This window comes from Clupea harengus, chromosome 14 (genome assembly GCF_900700415.2).
Source record: "Clupea harengus chromosome 14, Ch_v2.0.2, whole genome shotgun sequence".
Lineage (NCBI taxonomy): Eukaryota > Metazoa > Chordata > Actinopteri > Clupeiformes > Clupeidae > Clupea > Clupea harengus.
This window is the reverse complement of record NC_045165.1, coordinates 6,272,271-6,292,683: the sequence shown is the minus strand read 5'-3', so window position 1 is coordinate 6,292,683 and position 20,413 is coordinate 6,272,271. Positions and strand designations below refer to the sequence as shown.

Sequence of the window (20,413 nt, the reverse complement as noted above, 5' to 3'; positions counted from 1 at the left end):
ATTTCAAAGGGTTGTGTAAGCACAGCTGAAAGGATTGATGGTTCTTCAGAAGTACACAAAAAATGTATAAGCCTTTTTTATATTCATAAAATACTACTACTGAAATACTACTGGACTATAGATCACACAGATATATTATAGGCTACAAACCCCCTGCTCATGGGCAGAGTGACAGATTCCCTCTCCTCAGGAGGACTACGATAAAATATTTATGTTGGTGAACAGACCTGTGCAGGTCTTGCCATGAACACTTTGCCAAACATGGAGAGAGAGTGGAAGAAAACACATTTAAATGGAGGCCCTCTTTAATCTGTTAGTGATTGACGTGGAGGTGGATTTTCGCTCCCCCTGCGGCGAGTGTATCTGACATCTCACAGGTGTGCGTAATCAACTGTTCGATACGCTCAGCAGAAAGCCACAGAATTGATCTGCTCTGCGTGAGAGGAGGGGAGGCCTGAAATGGCCTCATTACAGGAGCTCAGGCCTGAGCGAGCTCCTCCACACAGCCTCCCAGGTCCCCTGCTTTTATAAATGCTTTTCTAGAAATATTTGAAAATTTGTATTTTTTTTTTTAAACCCCTACAATCTTGGGAAATTTAGGATTGTAGGATTATGATTAGGATTTTAGCTGTTTGGATGGAGCCTTTTAAGCCTTGAAAAAAGGGCAAACAAAGGAATCCTTTTTATTGACAAGTTTCTATGTGGAATGGTTTTGAAAACAACGCTGAGAAACATGAAGGTTTCTATATGGCTATATTTGATCCAGGATTATATAGAGATAATGTAAAGGTGAATGTAAAACACAACACCCATCCCTTTCCAGATACAACTCCACACACTCTGTCTTGGCTCTTGGCATCTAAAACTGCAGCCAATCACTGCTCTGATGCTCTGATAGAGCTCTGTGGAAACATGTTACTTTATGCAGTAGCAGTTGATTCACAGTTTTTCTCCAGCAAATTCAAATGAGCCTCCCAGTTGTTACTTCTCTGAAGTTGACTAAATTAGCACTGATCTTTGACAACTATAAAGAGGTTCATTCAAATGCTCTCCTACTTCTCTCATCAAGCTAAAACACAACTTCCATTGCATCAGAGGATTGAAGAGCCTATACAGTATATACCATGGACATCAGTGGGTGGATACAAGCAATACAATCTATTCAGTCACAATCATTTGAGTTTTGTGACTTTGTGATACTTTGGGGCCCTAATTTGAGAGCAAAAACAAACGTCAGACGTGTTTTAAAATGCCCAAACCACACCCCCTTCGAACTGACTGTTATATGTTAATCAGGATATGTGACTTTAAGCCTGTGAAAAAGACAGTGTCATAGTCTTGCTCACTTAACTTCCATGACGAGCTATTTTTGTCGTGATTTATTCCATAAACGCACCAATTCAGGAGAATTCATTTAGGCCTAGCATGTAAAATATATAGCATTCATTACATATGATACACATGTTCTTAAAGGTTAAATGAATCATGAATGGAATACATAATAGAACACATTTGCATCTTGGGAGATACTAAGTAGGCCTACTGAAACGTAAACATTTATAGCTTACACCTCTGCTTCAATGCTAAATGTTTCAGCAACCATTCTGGCACTCGCTGCAGACCTACTTGTGGAGGAGAGGTCAGCTCTATGGAAGTAAAAGTCTTGAGATAGAGACCTGGGTTTTCCTAATACTCTCACTCTTATCTCCAATAGGATACGTACGGTGTGATGTTATGAAAGAAGCATCTACTAAAACAGCATATTGGGTTCATCTCATGTAATTATGGTATTCCAAGTTAATACATGGAAAATGTCATTTTTCCCTCATAATATTCTGGGGAAAAAACCTTCGATTTGATGCTTCACTGCATCTAAAACCCCAGCAGAACCTTCAATTTGATGCTTAACTGCATCTAGAACCCCAGCAGAACCGAAGAGGTCAGTGAGAACCTTGTTTACAGTTCTGCAACACTGACATGTTAAGATACAGAAGGAGGATTATCTGTGAAGTTCTGAATGGTGTGTAAGTGTGTGTGTCAGTGTGTGTGTGTGTTTCTGTGTGTGTGTGTGTGTGTGTGTGTGTGTGTGTGTGTGTGTGTGTGTGTGTGTGTGTGTGTGTGTGTGTGTGTGTGTGTGGGTAAGACAGTACGTACCTCTATGCTTGGACTGACAGGAGACTGGATGGAGCATGCAAAGCAGTCAAATGATGGGGAGTGAAAAGAAGAGAACAGGTTATTTATTAATGAGAGAGATCAGGTTATTATTAATGAGAGAAAACAAATGTACAGATGTTTTAAAGTCATTGCTCTACACATTGGGCTTTCACACCAGATTTTTCCTCACTGTAATTTAGCTGATTTTTCAATCCAATCCAAACTAGCAATCTTTTATTTTAGTCTGGTGTTTGACAGACCACACAGGTTTTACAGAATGTGGACAGTTTCATTGAATGACTGCTGTGCTGTACTATAATGCAGGGTTTCCGCTAGGTTCCGGGCCCAGGCAGAACACAGGCAAGCCCAGTCGGGGCACAGCTTGCTGAACTTATCAATAAGCGCTTAGCCAACTGTTGCAAAAGTTACTCCCCCCATATCACTGCCACTATCTCTCGTTGTGTGTGCTTGGCATCAATGAGAGGTGCGACTGCTGTCGTCACTTCAGAGGAAGTCGCACCATATTGGTGAAAACAAACCTTGAAGTCTGTTAATAGGCTGTTTTACTGTCAACAAACAAATGTCCTGTTTAGGGACATCCTATACTATAGTTACATTTTGTATCAACATTATTAGCGGACAATGTATCGGTTTTGAACACATTTTACCAGGCAAATGGAAATGTATGTACATCGTGTGTATGTATATAATGCTCAGAATGACATCTAATGTAAAAATTGTTCCTACATGAAAGTAGGGCACAGAGAGAGAATAAGGACTAGGCTTGTGCTTATGAAAGTACAGAATATCAAAGTACTGCCACACTCTGGATATTGCACTGCATTCATGTTACCCACTCTAAACAAGCACTCAAAATGAGGACATCAACTAGTGTGACAGGCATCAGAATAAATACACTGTCTGTGATTGACATGATGTCTGTTTCGGGGGATCTGGGACGCCCTCACCAGTAAGGCGTCGTCGGGGGTGGTGGGGGAGGGCTCTGCAGACACGGAGCGCGTGGTCGTCAGGCCCGTGAGCGAGACGTTGGACAGGCGGCGCTTGCGGATGCCACTGCAGTTGTTGGGGATCTTGAAGGCACAGCGCTTGTGGTAGTTCAGCCCACAGCCTTGTCATGTCACAGAGAGAGAGAGAGAGAGAGAGAGAGAGAGAGAGAGCGAGAGAGCGAGAGGGAGGCTTGATTACACGGTTTCTTCATCTCCTCTTTCCTCAAATCAATATAACCAAATAAATGCTGCACACCTTTTTTTTTAACTACACACTTTAGCAAGATAAACACACTCTGTGAAAACTGACCCCCACAGAGAGAAAACAAAGGAAAGTGATAAACAGGAGGAGTGACAGAGAGAAAGAGAGACAGAGAGAAAGAGAGACAGATTGACTGAGGGACTGATATTGTGGACAGCAGGGCTGTGGTCTTACCCTCACACTTGACAGAGACAGAGACCGAGAGAAAGAGAGACAGAGAGAAAGAGAGAGAGAGAGACAGAGAGAAAGAGAGAAAGAGAGACAGAGAGAAAGAGAGAAAGAGAGAAAGATTGACTGAGGGACTAATGTTGTGGACAGCAGGGCTGTGGTGTGCTTACCCTCACACTTGACAGAGACAGAGACAGAGAGAAAGAGAGACAGAGAGAAAGAGAGAAAGAGAGACAGAGAGAAAGAGAGACAGAGAGAAAGAGAGACAGATTGACTGAGGGACTAATGTTGTTGACAGCAGGGCTGTGGTGGTCTTACCCTCACACTTGAGGCCTTGTCGCACCAGTCCCCACAGCATCTCCCCACAGTGGTCGCAGAAGGCCGGAGCGCGGTACGAGTGCACAAACAGAGAGTGCGGCCGGATCTGGAAGTCTTCCACCGTGGCCGAGGCTGGGAAAGCAGAGAGAGGTGGGCTGTTAACTAGCTAACAGCCCACAGACTTGCCTTGCAAACATCAACAACAGCAAAGTTGCACTTATAAAAGCTGGCTAGCTTGCTAACTGGTGTATTTTGGCAATATACAGCACGCTGAAAACGCTGTTCTTACGTTTCCGAGGGATGAAATGTATCAGAAATGTTGACCATAGATCATCAAAAATAATTTTGAAGATGTAATAGAAGACAGTTACCACAAAATACACACCTAAAAAACCTACACGTTACTTAAGAATTCCTCTGTCTACACAAATCAAAGTCCTTCATTATTGCGGATTGTGTTCCAATTGTGCTCACAATACTACACGACACCAATTCTACACAACATCATCTGCCAAGAGGCGAAGTACAGAGCAACAATAGAAGCATGCATGATATTTGGTTTGCTTTCAAAATATATCAGTGTGACACTGCTTGCGCTACCGTGCAGCAATAGACGCTTGCTGTTATTTACAATAGCTCTAGTGAATAGAACTTCAGAGGCTAACTCTAAACAAATCAAAATGGCAGAGACACTAATAGCTTGTGGAGAAATGAAGATCCCCCTCCTAACTCACACAATAAAGACACAGAAGAGAAAGAGACTTGAACACACACTTGAACACACACTTCAAACACAAACAAACACACACTGTTTTTCTTCCAACAGAGTCATAAAGGCAAGGAGTGGTGATTAGACTGCGCTTACTGTCAGTGTGTAATTAAGGCTTGTTTTGTTGTTTCTTCTTTCTTGTAACTAGTATCAACAATGTGTCAAGAATGAAAACTGGCACGTAGTGGGGTAAGAGGAGGCTTCTTTCTCCCTATCTGTCTGTCTGTCTCTCTCTCTGTCTCTCTCTCTCTCTCTCACTCCCGCAATGTCTTTCTCCCTGTCTGTCTGTCTGTCTCTCTCTCCCTCCTGCTATGTCTTTCTCCCTATCTGTCTGTCTGTCTGTCTGTCTCTCTCTCTCTCTCTCACTCTCTCTCACTCCCGCAATGTCTTTCTCCCTGTCTGTCTGTCTGTCTCTCTCTCCCTCCTGCTATGTCTTTCTCCTTATCTATCTATCTGTCTGTCTGTCTGTCTGTCTGTCTCTCTCTCCCTCCCGCAACGTCTTTCTCCCTATCTGTCTGTCTGTCTCTCTCTCTCTCTCCCTCCCGCAACGTCTTTCTCCCTATCTATCTGTCTTTCTCCCTATCTGTCTGTCTGTCTCTCTCTCCCTCCCGCGATGTCTTTCTCCCTATCCATCTGTCTGTCTGTCTGTCTGCATCGGCATACTTATCTTATCTTATCTTATCTTATCTTATCTTATCTTATCTTAGCTTATGATCACCAAAAGGCTCTAAAATGTATATCTGCCCTTTCATAGTAATAGTCATTGCAAACTGAAAGAGAGAAAGAGATAGATGGAGAGAGAGAGACAGGGAGACTTTTTTGTTTTGTTTTTTTAAGTTTCCTTTAACAGCAAAAAGGAAATTCAAGAAAAGTAAATCAAGACATACTAAAAGACAAGCAAAAAAACAAGCAAAAAGAGAAAAAAAAAAAACCCACACAGAAAAAAGAAAGAAAGAAAAAAAGAGGGAGGGCGGGAGTAGGGACACATCTTTACCGAGGTCCAAGTATTAACCTGCGAAGCTGAGCAGGTCGAGCACAGGAGCTAAACACCTCACCAAAACACACCAAACCCTTCAGAGTCTCATCAAAAACATGCAACTATTTTCAGTGACAGGCCAAAACAAGATGCCAAATAGGAAACAGCCAAAAAAAACATAAAAAGGAAAAGGAAAAAATAAATAACATAGCTGAGCATGCAGCTGAAGTGCGTGCATGAGAGTGCAAAGTGGCTGACTCTCCGTGGCACGAGTGTGTGTTATGATTGGCAGGGCTGAGATGGGCCAATGGGAGGGAGTGTGTGGAGTGCTCAGCGTGAGAGGGAACGCCACCGTCACACACACCACACACACACACACACACACGCGCGCAATCTCCCCTCCACCGCGCGCGTCCCAGCATGCTCAAGTAGAATACATTCTGATTAGACATTCTGCTGCCAAATTGCCTCAATTTATTCAAATTATTGTTTTGCCTTTTGTTTAAAGGCCAAGATATGTTTGCAAGTTTAACTACCTGTAAACTGTCATTAAATGCTTCAGAAAATGAGTGTGTGTGTGTGTGTGTGTGTGTGTGTGTGTGTGTGTGTGTGTGTGTGTGTGTGTGTGTGTGTGTGTGTGAAGAGAGAGAGAGAGAGAGACTGGAAAGAGGCATAGTAGAAAGACAGAAATGTTTACTGCACTGGCTTTTAATGTAAACATTGTATTTTTTACCTTCTTGTTTGTTTATTAAAATTGCTTCATTCTAAAGTGATCTTCTCTTCCCATTTTTGTTCCTCCCACACAATCACAACGCAAACAGACAAACAAACGCTTGATGAGCCTTGGGGTCGTGATATTCAAAGAACCGGTGACCTGGCATGATGGAGACGACCTGTCTTACATTAGAAGGCCACGCAAGACAGCTTCAATCTCGGCTAGCGTTAGCACCCTCAGACAGCAGAAAACAAGCAAAGCAACTGTGCACACATCGTTACAAATGGCAGATGCACACCTAAGCACACTGTGTCATTTACTGATACAACACCTCATCACATCTAACTAACCCTTTCCTCTTTGAATGGTGTCAAAGAGCACAGATGTCAGCTACGCCCTCCCTAGCATAAAGCTAAAGTTCAGTCAGTAATCAGCTGTAAGACCTGGCCTCTGCAACCTGCAGTGTGCGCTACAGATTTCCAGAGACCCATTCTTACTGACCCTGGATCAGTATGAGCTGTGAGAGTAGGGATCTGTGAACCTTGATGAATGGTGTGGAAATGGACAAGTAATAGGGAGCAATTAAGACACATTTGAGGGTGAGAGGGATGGTGAAAGGTGCTGAAGGATGGGAACAGAGAAGGTGATGCTGATGCTGATGCTGATGCTGATGCTGACACAGCAGTGAGGATGATGATGATGATGATGATGAATGCTGTAATGTAACAGTGAGGGGATGGAATGGCCGGGAGCAATGATCATTTATACCATGGCTGCCCTAGCTATGACCGACAGTGAAATGCTCTCAAGATGTGATGAAGATGTGACACAGTGACACAGTGATGGTGATGTTAATGTAAAGATAGTGTACGTGCGTAAATGAGACAGTACGTGTAAAACAGTGAGACTAATGATGGCACACAAAGCAGAAAGGACAGGGGTAACAGTAGACAATCTGCAGCAAAGATGCCATTGCATTCGCATTAGGTGAGTATGTTCAGGCACAGCTGTGTGAGAAGCAATGTTTTTAAAGTTTTTAAGTGTTTTCACATTTTCACAGAGCCAATTTTAACAACAGTGTACACCTTGTTGTAACTCTCGGAGATGTGTACACGAATAACTCAAAAGTACAACAGTGTAAGTTATTAACTGAGGATGAGTATAATTATCTAAAAGTAAAGATTTATCCGTGTGTTTAACTGCCACGAGGACCCACAAGCAGTCTCCTGTTCCAAACATAATAGTTCATCACCAGATCTAGCATAATAAAAACGCTCGGAAAAAAGGTACGAAAGAAATGATTGCAGGTGGGTGAACTCCACTGGGAGTTGAGAGCTACAATTAACACCGACTGACCTCCCCTCACCAGCAGCACCAGCATCACCACCTCCACCTCCTCCTCCTCCACCTCTTTGGCAGTTGGGGAGGTCTCCGTGTGTTACTTTACGCTGCATGCTCGCTCGCTCGGTACAGTCAGTCGTTAAAGAAGTGTCACGACGGCACGGCTGAGTGCGGTGTGAAGGAGGGGAGTGCAGGAGAATATGTGTGTGTGTGTGTGTGTGTGTGTGTGTGTGTGTGTGTGTGTGTGTGTGTGTGTGTGTGTGTGTATGTGTGTGTGTGTGTGCATCTGGAGGGGAGTGCAGAAGAATGTGTGTGCGCATCTGGGTGCGTTCGCACCTGGGGCTCCGCGCCGCAGGTATCACAGCGAGAGGGTAAGGAGGAGGGGTGTGTGTGTGTGTGTGTGTGTGTGTGTGGGGTGGGGGTGGGGGGGGTGTCAGTCTAGGCCCTGTCTCCACAGCGCAGGCTCCACTCAATTACCACACTGCACCGCACTAGGAGATATATAGAGAGAGAAAGAATGCGTTTGCGCCATGCGTTTGTAAAAACACTTTAGCGGTGTCAAACACAATAGCACCATCACTTCCTCCCGCTCCTCTGCAGACGAACCGTTCCCTCCCCCAATGTTACTAACCCCCCCCCCCCCCCCCTTCAACCCGGACTTGTTTGAAATGTTCACGACATAGTACACGCTAAAGCAGAGGTGAGGCGTCACACAACAATGCGACGGCTCGATTAAACAATTCGACAGTGCCAACCCCACCCAAGGAAGAGGGTGCCGCGGGCTCTTTTGGTGGGTTTGGTCTGACTTGAGCATCGTGCTCTGGCTTCTGTATCTTTTGTTTCTCTGTCACTGGAGGTGCTGATGCTGCTTGTGAGTTGTTTTTTTTTTGTCTCTCAAACTCGCTGGCAGTCATGTCCGCTGTTGTACCTCTCATCCATGTGTTTCAAAGTAAAAGCACGCTTGACTAGGTGATCAATGCCTACACTGGAGGGAGCTCAAAATGTTGAGTATGTATGAGTATTCTCAGCCCCGTTCTTCTTTCAAATGTGTCAATATTTGTTGGGCCATTTGTTGGTTTGAAAGTTGATCTGGCGAAATTTTAATTGCAAACTGCCATCTTCAAACCTAGCTGAAATCGGCAGCTCCTGGGGTGATAAAGAATGCAGGTGACGGGAGCGGCGGCAGAAGGTTCCTCACCTGACAGAACCACCTCCACCAGATCCCCCTCCTGGATGCTCGAGGCAGAGCGCACCAGCTGCAGGATGTTGTCCGAGTTGGGCTCATGACGGAACAGTAGAATCTTGTCGTACATCCCGTAGAACCCGCACTCTGGGAACTGAGACAGGGGAGAACAGAACAGCGATGTCATTCACATTTACTCTTAAGTTCCACAGAGAGCACTGGTTACAGAGCACAAAAAATTACAGGCAGTTGTTAGAATAATTACACCATATTACACTATAATTAGCTTTGGCCACAACTGAAACAGAAAACTGGTCAAATGGCAAAAACAACCTCTTTCTTTACGTATCTCGCACATCATCATAAACAAACTGGTGTGGAAACACGACTGTGAAATAAATGTGTTAATATGGGTTTAACCTAACCTAACCGAACACTAAAACAGCACATTTAAATACGCTTTTAGGTTCAGATTAAGTTCAGTCAAGTGTCTAAGTTGTTAGTTTCACTTTAAAAAGTAGGATAATGACACACGTATAATTAGAGAGTGTAAGATTTAGCTAAATTAATTAATGTAAAGGTTAGTATTTTAAGGCCCTCTGCTTCATCCATCATTTTTACATTAATGGACACACATTATTGGGCATTATTCCTCATGTAATATGAATGTCATATTTTATCAATTTTTGAAATCATGTCTGTCCTGAGATGTACAATCTTCTTTCAGAAGACTCGCAGGCCATCTAAAATCCCCATTTCTCAGTGCCCAAAGTTCATCAGCCTGTGCCCTTTCATATAAATATTATTATGAACACATCATCATTGTCACAGAATAGGGGAATGCAGTAAGAGGGGATGAGAGCCACAGAGAGTCTATTCAAAAGCTGCTGTAGGAAGAATGCCTGTTTCATTTTGAACAGGAAAAAGCTTGTTGTAACAAGTTAATAAGTTAATTCATTACTTAATTAAACCATATATTAAGAGATTGATTTTTGACTGACAGCCCTGTTTGAAATTGGTCTTTGCGACAGAGACAGGGATTTGAAATTGAACACAATATACAGCCATCGGCCTAAACTAATCATAGAAGTGCAGGAAGAGCTTATATGGCAGGTCACTAAGCAGCCAGGCCGCTAACTACATCCCCAATTCACTGGCAAAAACAACGTTTCAGCCGAGGCCCATTTCACTATGGCTGGCTGAGGCTACTTACCTTTGGCATTTCCAAAAGTGATACTTAACTCTGTGCTTCCATCCCCCCTGACACACGGCCCGCTGCGGCTATTACCACAAGAGCCATTTCAACAACCTCCGCACGGAAATGGATCACTTTTCAGTGCCGTGGCGGTGTGTTGTTATACTGGAGAAGGAAGGCTCTGAACATGAGAGCGTGTTCCGAGGATCATGTGTTTGGGACCAGCCCCGTGTACCCCGTGTACCTCTTGGTAACCCCTAGAAAGATGGAGTGTAGCCTGTGCTAAATGTCACAGTGGCACAGAGCTAGCTAGCTAGCACGCCTTAAATAAATGACCGTTTCGGAGATAACTCAGCTGTTACTGCATGGCATGCTCTGTAACCTACAGGCCTCAATGGGATCTTCCAGAATGAACTGTCTGCAAAACAATGTCATGGCTGTTGCCACAGTTTTGATTGTACAGCACGGTGGCTTCCCAAGTGAGGGGCGAGCCATGGGTACACAGAGGAACAGCAAGAGGGACGCGGGTCGAGGGTGAGGCGTGCCACCCATGGGTACACACAGAGGAACAGCAAGACGAACGAGGGTCGAGGGTGAAAAAAACAGAATGAGAAATGATGGGGATAATTTCCAAGCACTGTTAATGACTTAAGAATATATGAATCAAGTGCCTTGTATTGATATACTGTATATACCTTGTATGAATCATGTGCTTATGTAAGCAGGAACATGGCTTTTCTGTGTTTCTGTGTGTGTGTGTGTGTAACTTAGATTATTAGGTGCCACTTAGTCTGCATATGTGCAAGAGCATGTTTAGACCAGAGGTGATAAGAAGGGTCGAACTATGCTTCTTTCGTCCTTGTGCAAAACAGTCATCCTTGCAAGACAGGGAGCCTCGGACGTCAGAGACCCACCACGTAGTTATCCCTGCTGACACATTGTTTTGGCGCCAGAGAATGCTAAACCTTGTGCGATGTGTTTAATATTGCTTCTCTCTCGTCTGCTGCAGTGTGGGAGTGAGCGCGGGCTCCCTCTCTCTCTCTCTGAGAGACGCCCCGTTTCTCTCTCTGGCCTGCCGGACGTGGGTGAGCCCGATTGCAATTGTTATTGAATAAATATATACGGATCTACAGTCCTGAGATAACTTAAGAGTGAATTTTCACCTAACAAGAAACCTTCTCCAACTGCAGGTCAAATGATGTATGGCAGTGAGTTTATGGCCCACTTTGTAATTACATAATGTAGTGATCTAGCGTGGAAGGAAGCGTTGGGAGACAGACATCTCAATTCTCAAAGCAATTCAGGAATGCCATTTATTCACATCAGCACATTCATTTTTTTTTTTCTGCCTGAAAGCTGTGCCTTTGGTAACCACTGGTATAGCAGTACATCGCCATACCATCAGGTGGCGTCTATATAGATAAGGCGTCACATCATTTCGGTTGCTCTGCTATGTCTGTGTTCTGAAGAAGACTACTCTGGATCCACGGAGTCTCTAGTGTTAGTTTGTCGAATGTCGGCCTTATTCCATCATTCACAACCGCCAGCCCATAACACGGAGAACACTCCTCTTCACACACACACACACACACACACACACACACACACTCCCTCTTTAGACACAGATCTCAACAGCATTAATGAATACAAATGAATGTAGCCTGAAGACATGGAGTCTCACATACAAATGCAATAAACAGATGTGCAAATGATCATGGCAGCTTAACACTCAAACCTGATTAATTAGGAATAAAAAGCTGTACACAACGGGTATCAAGGCACCTAAAGATGCAATCAACAATGTGCATTGCATAGGCTAAATGCATGAGCAGATTAAAGAGAGCCTTATTAATTAGGCCTTAAAGAGATCAAAACAACAACCAGAACATGGTTTTGTGATTGATATAAGAGCTTCAAAAACACAAGAAAATTAGAATTTGCCTAAAATGTAAAACCAACTAAAAAGCTTATCGATTGCCTCTTCAACTGAAACTGTATCAGACTCACTAAAGACCTAAAGCTGTGACGCCGTTTGAGTCCCCACCCAACCAGCATTCATGATCAAGCACTTACTAACCTCATGGAAGCCAACAAAGAAACCTCCATGAAAGCAAAGAATCATGAGCTCGAGAGCGTATTTCATTTTAGGTTTCATCAGTAAACACAACGTATCAAGTTGAAGTCAGCCTGGCTTCATTTCAAGCAGTTTCACTCTAGACAATGTTTACTCCCCAACCACCTTATTCAATAAACATGCGAAACAAACAGAAAGGGTGTGATATTGCCTTGTTTAGCTGAATACAAGACAACACTTGTTATTGTTTGGCATGAATGTTGATAACACAAACTGTTAAGGAGTCATATAGTACTGTGCCGTATTATATAATTACAGTAATGCATGCTAAAAATACTACAGAGCGAGAACTGGCAGCAAACTTAGTGACAGTTCTTCACACAATACAGAGAAATCTGCATCCAACTCCACTCAGTGTCTACATTAATGACTTTGCTATGCAGTTGGAACTGTCTGCAGCCCCCTTACTCTTAAAGACAGCTATGGAAGTTAAGCAGAAACACAATCACTCTGAATGCATTATCACCACACGTGTTTGGGCATACTACATCAGAAGTAATTCGATTATGAATTTAAAAAGTGGCCTTTATGTACTAAAGAACAGACCTAAGGTTAACATGCTCACATGTGCATACAAAGTAGGGGAAGCATAAGCATGATATGCAACATCAACATTGATATATTTCCAGTGTTATTCTTGCTTGTATTTGTGAGTATGAGTATATGCATGCAGTAAGTATAAGTATATGCAAGCAGTTAGTATAAGTATATGCAAGCAGTTAGTATAAGTATATGAATGCAGTAAGTATGAGTATATGCATGCAGTGAGTATGAGTATGCAGAAAGGATGAGTATATGCATGCAGTAAGTATAAGTATGCAGAAAGGATAAGTATATGCATGCAGTGAGTATGAGTATGCAGTGAGTATAAGTACATGCATGCATAAGTATGAGTATATGCACGTAGCATGCCTGTTTACAGCTTACTGTAACATTATTACTACTTCAGCCATGTTACATCACTGTATTCAATGCCGATAAAGCTGAATCTGAATTTGCAAATATTGATCTGACTATTCTCTGGGTCAGCTGGCTGATCTCTGAGCTAAGTGACAAACAGCTTGACATCTGGTGGAAACCGTGACAACAGTCTGACAACAGGCCCTCTGCACGAGTGACGGACGCACGACGGATGCCGGTTACGGTAGGAAAATGAGCGGGTGTGTGTATCCAGCCCGACGGAATATATTTGTGGCGAGTACACCGCGTTTGTGCGCTTAACATGGCTGTGGTGTCAGAGAAGAGAGCAGCGTATTGACTGACCTGTGTAGGCAGCTGGGCAGCAGCACACTATTGATCTCTGCTGGGATGGGTTACACAAGTACAGGGTGAGTGTGCGAGGGAGTAGGGTCTGTGTGGGCACATGCACTGTGTGTCTGGACGTTTCCTGCACGTGAGTGTGTGTGTGTGTGTCGAGGCTATATTCTGTGTGCGTGTGTGTGTGTGACTGTATTAGTGTGCATCTGTGTACTTTATACAATTCACCTGATATTGGCTCCACAATCTATGAGGCTTGCATATACAACTGTGTGTGTGTGTGTGTGAACACATTCACAGAAAATGCTTTTATATCTCCATGTAGTTCTACTTTGAATCTCACTTGATGCTACTTGATGAATTCTGCCTGATGGCACGTTAATGTAATCTCCTTGCAAGAACAAATCTCAAACCTGTTATATAGCTATTTTGCAAATAAAATAGAATAGAAAAGCCTTTATTGTCATTGTATTTGTATACAACGAAATTTGGAGCACTGCTCCTGTTGGTGTGACGAGGGACAACATATAACACAACAACATATACGTAACACAACCATAGTACAACTAGCTAAAAACAGTACAAATAGCTACAAAAAATATATATATTAAGAGTTCAACAAAGTGTGGTGGTATAGATTAAAGTTCCTTCCTTGAGGAACAATAAATCCAAGTCATTCTACATTCTTGTACATCATACAGCATTATCTCACACAAGCAGCATCGACACTACATCGTCTGTCATGTTTGCTGAGATTTGAAAATGTCCACTGAATGCTCGCAAACAGATTCATTGTTGTTCTCATGACTCGAGAACAAGGATGGAACCTACACACGGAGCATACACACCTTTTCAGTAAGTGCCTGCAGGTGTGCTAGCTATTTCCTGAAGGTCATCTCAAACCTTCAGTACATCACCTAATTTCAGAGCACAGGCCAGAGCTTTGTAGAAGCAACCAGAAGCTTCTATTTTCTGCGACTGGATCATTACAACCCTGCCAGCGACTAACCCAGTGAGGCAAAACACTGTCAGTCTGGATGCATACTGCCGTCTGACGACAGATACGTGGCGTAATGCTATAAGTATAATAATGTGTGATTGGCTTTGTTTTTCTTTCAGCTCTAAGTGTGGAGGCCAGACAAGCAGACACTCAGTCCCTGCAGTCCATACAAATACACGTACACACACACACACACACACATACACTCACACTGACAAACACACACACACATACACTGACACACACACATTCACACACACACACACACACACATACACTGACACACACACAAACACATACACTCACATACACACACACTGACAAACACACACACACATACACTGACACACACACATTCACACACACACACACACACACACTGACACATACACTGACACATACATCCTCTCAGACGCATATTCTCTCCCTCGCGTCTTCCATTCAATCATGGCTAAATTCTGTTCCTCTACATTTCATGATTGTGCTCCGAGGCTCGTGCAATCACAGCAACCACAAGAAACACAACACATGGCAAGGGCCTGGCACATATCGGATTTACATAATTACAATAACAAAACCTCGGGAAGCATCTGCAAATTAAATTCTGCTTTCTCCATGAGAGAGAGAAAAAAATGGAGAGTGGGGAAGCGCTCATACAGAAAGTGATAGCAAGTAAGAGACAGCGTGTACGAGAAGAAGAAGAAGAAGAAGAAGAAGAAGAAGAAGAAGAAGAAGAAGAAGAAGAAGAAGAAGAAGAAGAAGAAGAAGAAGAAGAAGAAGCTGGAGAAGAGGTCACAATGTGGCCAAAAAAAAGAGGAGGTTGTTGAAACCCGGGAGGTGAGACACTCCAAGTTAACAGTGAACATTACTAGTGCAGTGGATAATTAAGATCAGCTCAAGGACTACGGCGCACAGCGATGAAGTAACGGTGATGTAACAAACTGTATATCCTAACACTTAGTCATGAGAATGTCCGATGGCTATGATGTGTGACTGGTGATGTGTCTGCTAGGTTGAAGATACTGATTGTTTTTCTCATTTCTGAAGGTGCATCTTTAAAATTGAAAGACTGAATGTGTTTGTCTGTGGCCTTCTCCTGCTTCTCTGTTATCACAGAATGTGACGGGTAATTTTTTTTATTTCTTGAGGTAACGACACTTCAACAACACCTGCTCAGTAAAAAATCAAACACTGCAGGGTAAGCAACTTACCAGCTATTGCCATGCATTGTTCTGGCAAAGTATGAATATGGATGTACAGCTGTTGTGTTTAAGTAGTGTTACTCTGTTTGATCAGTATATATACATATTTGTATGCATGTGTGTGTGTGTGCACACGCAAACGTGTTAGTGTCTGTGTTGTTAGTCTGTGTGTGTGTGTGTGTGTGTGTGTGTGTGTGTGTGTGTGTGTTTGCGTGTATTTGGGCTGTTACTGTAGAGTGTGTTTATCAGCCTGTGTGACAGCTTTGCATAATAACTCCGCGGCTGTTTCCAGAGAGGATGGTTTTCACCAGCACAGCCTGCCCTCTTGTCTCACACGACAGTCTGTTTTCTGACAAATGTCTGTTTATATTTTTGCCTCGTTCCGCTGGAGCTACATCAGGCTCATGTCAAGTTCACATAGCCGTGCTAATGTACTCCAGGCGGAAAGAGATCTTAATCCCGGCTTAAGCGGATGACTTTGCAGCGCAGAACCTGAGTGCTTCTTTGAGGAAAAAAAAAATGCAAACAAATAAATAAATTATTCGACAACAAACGGACACGTAGCGCTGTTCATATTCACATTGAAAGTGTCGAGAATGCGCGGCTGAAACGGTTATCTAATTCAAATTCGCACACCTCTCAGGAAAGAGAACAGAGGGGTGGTCTGGTTAATAGCACAGATGTGTGTGTGTGTGTGTGTGTGTGTGTGTGTGTGTTTACGAGTGTATGTGTTTTTGTGAGTCTGTCTGTGTGTGTGTGTGTGTGTGTGTGTGTGTGTTTTTGTGAGTCTGTGTGTGTGTGTGTGTGTGTGTGTGTGTGTGTTTTGGAGTCTCTGTTCTGTCTGCCACTAATGAGTGCTGCACAGAAAAGATCTACAGACGCAGAAGTGATGCTGAGGTCACCATGACAGCGGCCCCCACTCTACCAGTAGGGTTGTCATGGTAGCGGGACCCAAGGCTCTTTCCCGATTGAACACTATTCATTTATCTGACACAACGGAAGCACGTACATCTGCTGCCCGTCTGAGCTTTCATAGAGAGAGCATCGCTGAGAGAGACATGGACAGAGAGACAGAGAGAGAGAGAGAGAGAGAGAGAGAGAGAGAGAGAGAGAGAGAGATGGACACACACACGCACACACACACACAGACAGACAGACAGACACTGTGGAAAGAGAGATGGACACACACAAAGACACACAGACCGACAGACACTGTGGCAATAGAGAGATGGACACACACACACACACACACACACAGATAGACAGAGACACTATGGCAATAGAAAGATGGACACACACACACACACACAGATAGACACATTGTGGCAATAGAGAGATGGACACACACACGCACACACAGACAGACAGAGAGACTGTGGCAATAGAAAGATGGATACACACACACAGATAGACACATTGTGGCAATAGAGAGGTGGACACACACACACACAGACAGACAGACACTGTGGCAATAGGCTGCGCCAGTTTGCAAACACACACACTCTCGTGTTTGCTGCACTGAAGAAGTCTCTTTTGGCATGGAAGAAATGGGACATTTATTCATTCAGCTGGCAGTTTTACCCAACAGCCAGTTCAATTAAGGGAAGGTATGCATTTTACAGTGTGTTTACTTGCTGACAGCACAGCTCACCACTTTATCAGCTGACCAACACCTACAGCACATGCCATCTTCCTCTTCCTCAACCCCCTCTTCCTCTCATCTCACCTCCTCCCCTCTCCCCCCTCCTCCGCTCTATTCTCCTCTCACTTCTTCCAATCTCCTCTTCTCTCCTTTCTTTCCCTCTACAGTCCTCCCATCTCTTCTCCTGTGAGCAGAGTCAGGTTGGCAGATCCTGTTTGCTTGCACATAACCCCGTTCATCATCACTATGTTTGCAGACATAAGACAAAGGGACCAATGAGCTGGGAGTGTAAGACAGACCTGCGGGCCTGAGAGGCTGTGAGAGGACAAAGGACACCAGGACACCCTTTTTTTTTTATTCGTCAGAGGGTGTGCTTAAAACGATGTTTCTTCTGACCATCCACTTTCAACGGCAGCCTACCAGTGTTGTGTTCTCGTATAAAGCTATGGAGTGTGCCTCTGCCCTATGCCGTTACTGAAGAAGAAAATCAACAATTGTTCCAGAAACAAATAAAATACCACAACACAAATATCCATCTTCTGTGCCCTGCGGGCAGGGTTGCGCATTTGAACGCACACCGAAGATTCTTTCTCTGTGTGCAACATGCCGTCTCTCAGCAAGCTGCTCGCTGCCCACACATGTTTGGATGTGTGTGAGTGGCGGCACAGCAGGCCCCCCCGAGTCGATGTTGTCCGGTCGATGCCACTCACGGGCCGTGGCATACACTCCAACGGCCAATCAGCTTCCTCGCTCGCTCTTTCCCACTGGGCTTTTGAGCGGGCTGGGGGAAAGGTAGCAGTGTGTGGCAACCAGTATGACCAGTGGGACAGCACAGCAGTTCACTCTCCAACCACACACACACACACACACACACACACACACACATCACAAACACACACACACACCCACATACACAAACACATATATAGTACATATCCTCAAATAGACACACATGAAAACTCTCAAGGATAGTGCCAACAGTCTCACCCACACAAAGGTAGATAGTAAACACTGTTACAAACACACCTTTGCATACAGCTGCGAAACATGGAATCTCACACATACACAGGCTCCCCACATATCCTGACAATCAACAAGCCCACTGCATAGGGTGCACACTCTTTCACACAGAAGAACAATTACACACATGTGCAAAAATACGCCGTAAGTACATCATATTTAAACCAGACTGTGAGATCACGCTCATTTCCTGCTGTTGCCTTCACACCCACTGAGCTGCTGAACTCCAGCAGTTAGACTTGGAGCTCCTGGAGCATGTGTGTGTGTGTGTGTGTGTGTGTGTGTGTGTGTGTGTGTGTGTGTGTGTGTGTGTGTGTGTGTGTGTGTGTGTGTGTGTGTGTGTGTGTGTGTGTGTGTGTGTGTGTGTGTGTGTGTGTGTGTGTGTGTGTGTGTGTGTGTGTGTGTGTGTGTGTGTGTGTAGCTGATAGCGACAGAGAGAGCAACCTGGATGAGCATGGCACCCATGGAAGATGGAGGCTCATTAAAAGGTACTTTTAGGGACTGTTAAGATTCTCATTGTCACCTTAATAGCTGTATGTTCGCACATTATTAGTGAGTCACTCACAGCGAGCGCCGGGCCCTACTGGCCCTGCTGCAGAAGGAGGAGGAGGAGGAGAGCGAAAATGGAGAAGAAAAAGGAGCCGTGGTGACGCCATTTTCATCTGGCTATTAGATGCCATGGCAGGTTGGCCTCCTTTGTGGCTCCAGGCCACTTACAGCTGCGTGGAGAGGATGTGCTGCCCTACAGATCTTACAGCTGTGTGGAGAGGATGTGCAGATCGTACAGCTGTGTGTAGAGGATGTGCAGATCTTACAGCTGTGTGTAGAGCATGTGCAGCCCTACAGATCGTACAGCTGTGTGGAGAGGATGTGCAGATCGTACAGCTGTGTGGAGAGGATGTGCAGATCTTACAGCTGTGTGGAGAGGATGTGCAGATCGTACAGCTGTGTGGAGAGGATGTGCAGATCGTACAGCTGTGTGTAGAGGATGTGCAGATCTTACAGCTGTGTGGAGAGGATGTGCAGATCTTACAGCTGTGTGGAGAGGATGTGCAGATCTTACAGCTGTGTGGAGAGGATGTGCAGCCCCACGGCCTACAGATCTACAGGCACGAGGAGCATCATGGGAAAATCCCTGAAATAGGTATCCATGACTCACAGTGTCTCACAGAAGTGTAAGTGTTATAACAGTCCTTCACCACTGTATCTCTGAACTTGATGGAAATGGGTTTCATACAGGCATATATATGTCACAGCAGGGCCTAAAGGATTATACATTTGTATTATAGCAAGTATATATACATGTGCTTATCTATATAAATCCCAATTGCAAATAAATCCCCAAATCCCCATTTGCATTACATCCCCTTTTAGAGTAGGAGAGACAGTGGTACAGTAGGTAGAGAAGTCGTCTAGTAATCAGAAGGTTGCTAGTTCGATTCCCCGTCTAGTAATCAGAAGGTTGCTAGTTCGATTCCCTGTCGAAGCGGCCTTGAGCAAGACACTGAACCCCTAATTGCTCCTGATGTGCAGTGTGCCATCAGTGTAAATGTAAAATGTGTATACATTGTAAGTCGCTTTGGATAAAAGCGTCTGCCAAATGACTAAATGTAAATGTAGAGTAATCACTGGTTGGCTGAACATTCTCCTGCTTACGACACGGACATGCACCATACAGATCAACAGCTTTACTCTAATAGTAATCGATTCATGTGTAACAGTAATATGATAGTGGCCAACTGGAACTTCATAGATAAATGTGTAAAATACAACTCATGACATCAGTCTAACATGTAGTTCTTCTTAAGAGACACCAGACATCTGTCAAGCCTCTGACACTGGCCTTAGAGAAAACACCAGACCACTGCATGCTTCTACTGACCAGTCACAGTCAAGTATTCTACAGACATATAATGAATGTGAACATATGCATTATACATGTTTAGGGTTGATAACTCATACATGTTTAGGGTTGATAACTCATACAGCGCATGTGACTCCAGAAGACAAACAATTGAATTACGCTTGAATGTCAAGCTGTAACATGAAATACATACAACTGTAAACTAG

The 20,413-nt window shown here is 44.0% G+C and overlaps 1 protein-coding gene across 1 annotated transcript in view; it reads right to left on the bottom strand.

Moving 5' to 3' along the window:
• Window positions 1-20,413, bottom strand: part of prkd1 (protein kinase D1) — a 42,234-nt gene that overhangs the window by 13,556 nt on the left and 8,265 nt on the right. Inside the window, exons 2-5 of the mRNA XM_012833011.3 lie at window positions 8,909-9,047; window positions 3,910-4,041; window positions 3,123-3,283; window positions 2,155-2,178 (exon numbers count right to left, since the gene is read on the bottom strand). Of these exons, the coding sequence (XP_012688465.1) occupies window positions 2,155-2,178; window positions 3,123-3,283; window positions 3,910-4,041; window positions 8,909-9,047 (456 nt within the window). The remainder of the gene's footprint in view (window positions 1-2,154; window positions 2,179-3,122; window positions 3,284-3,909; window positions 4,042-8,908; window positions 9,048-20,413) is intronic.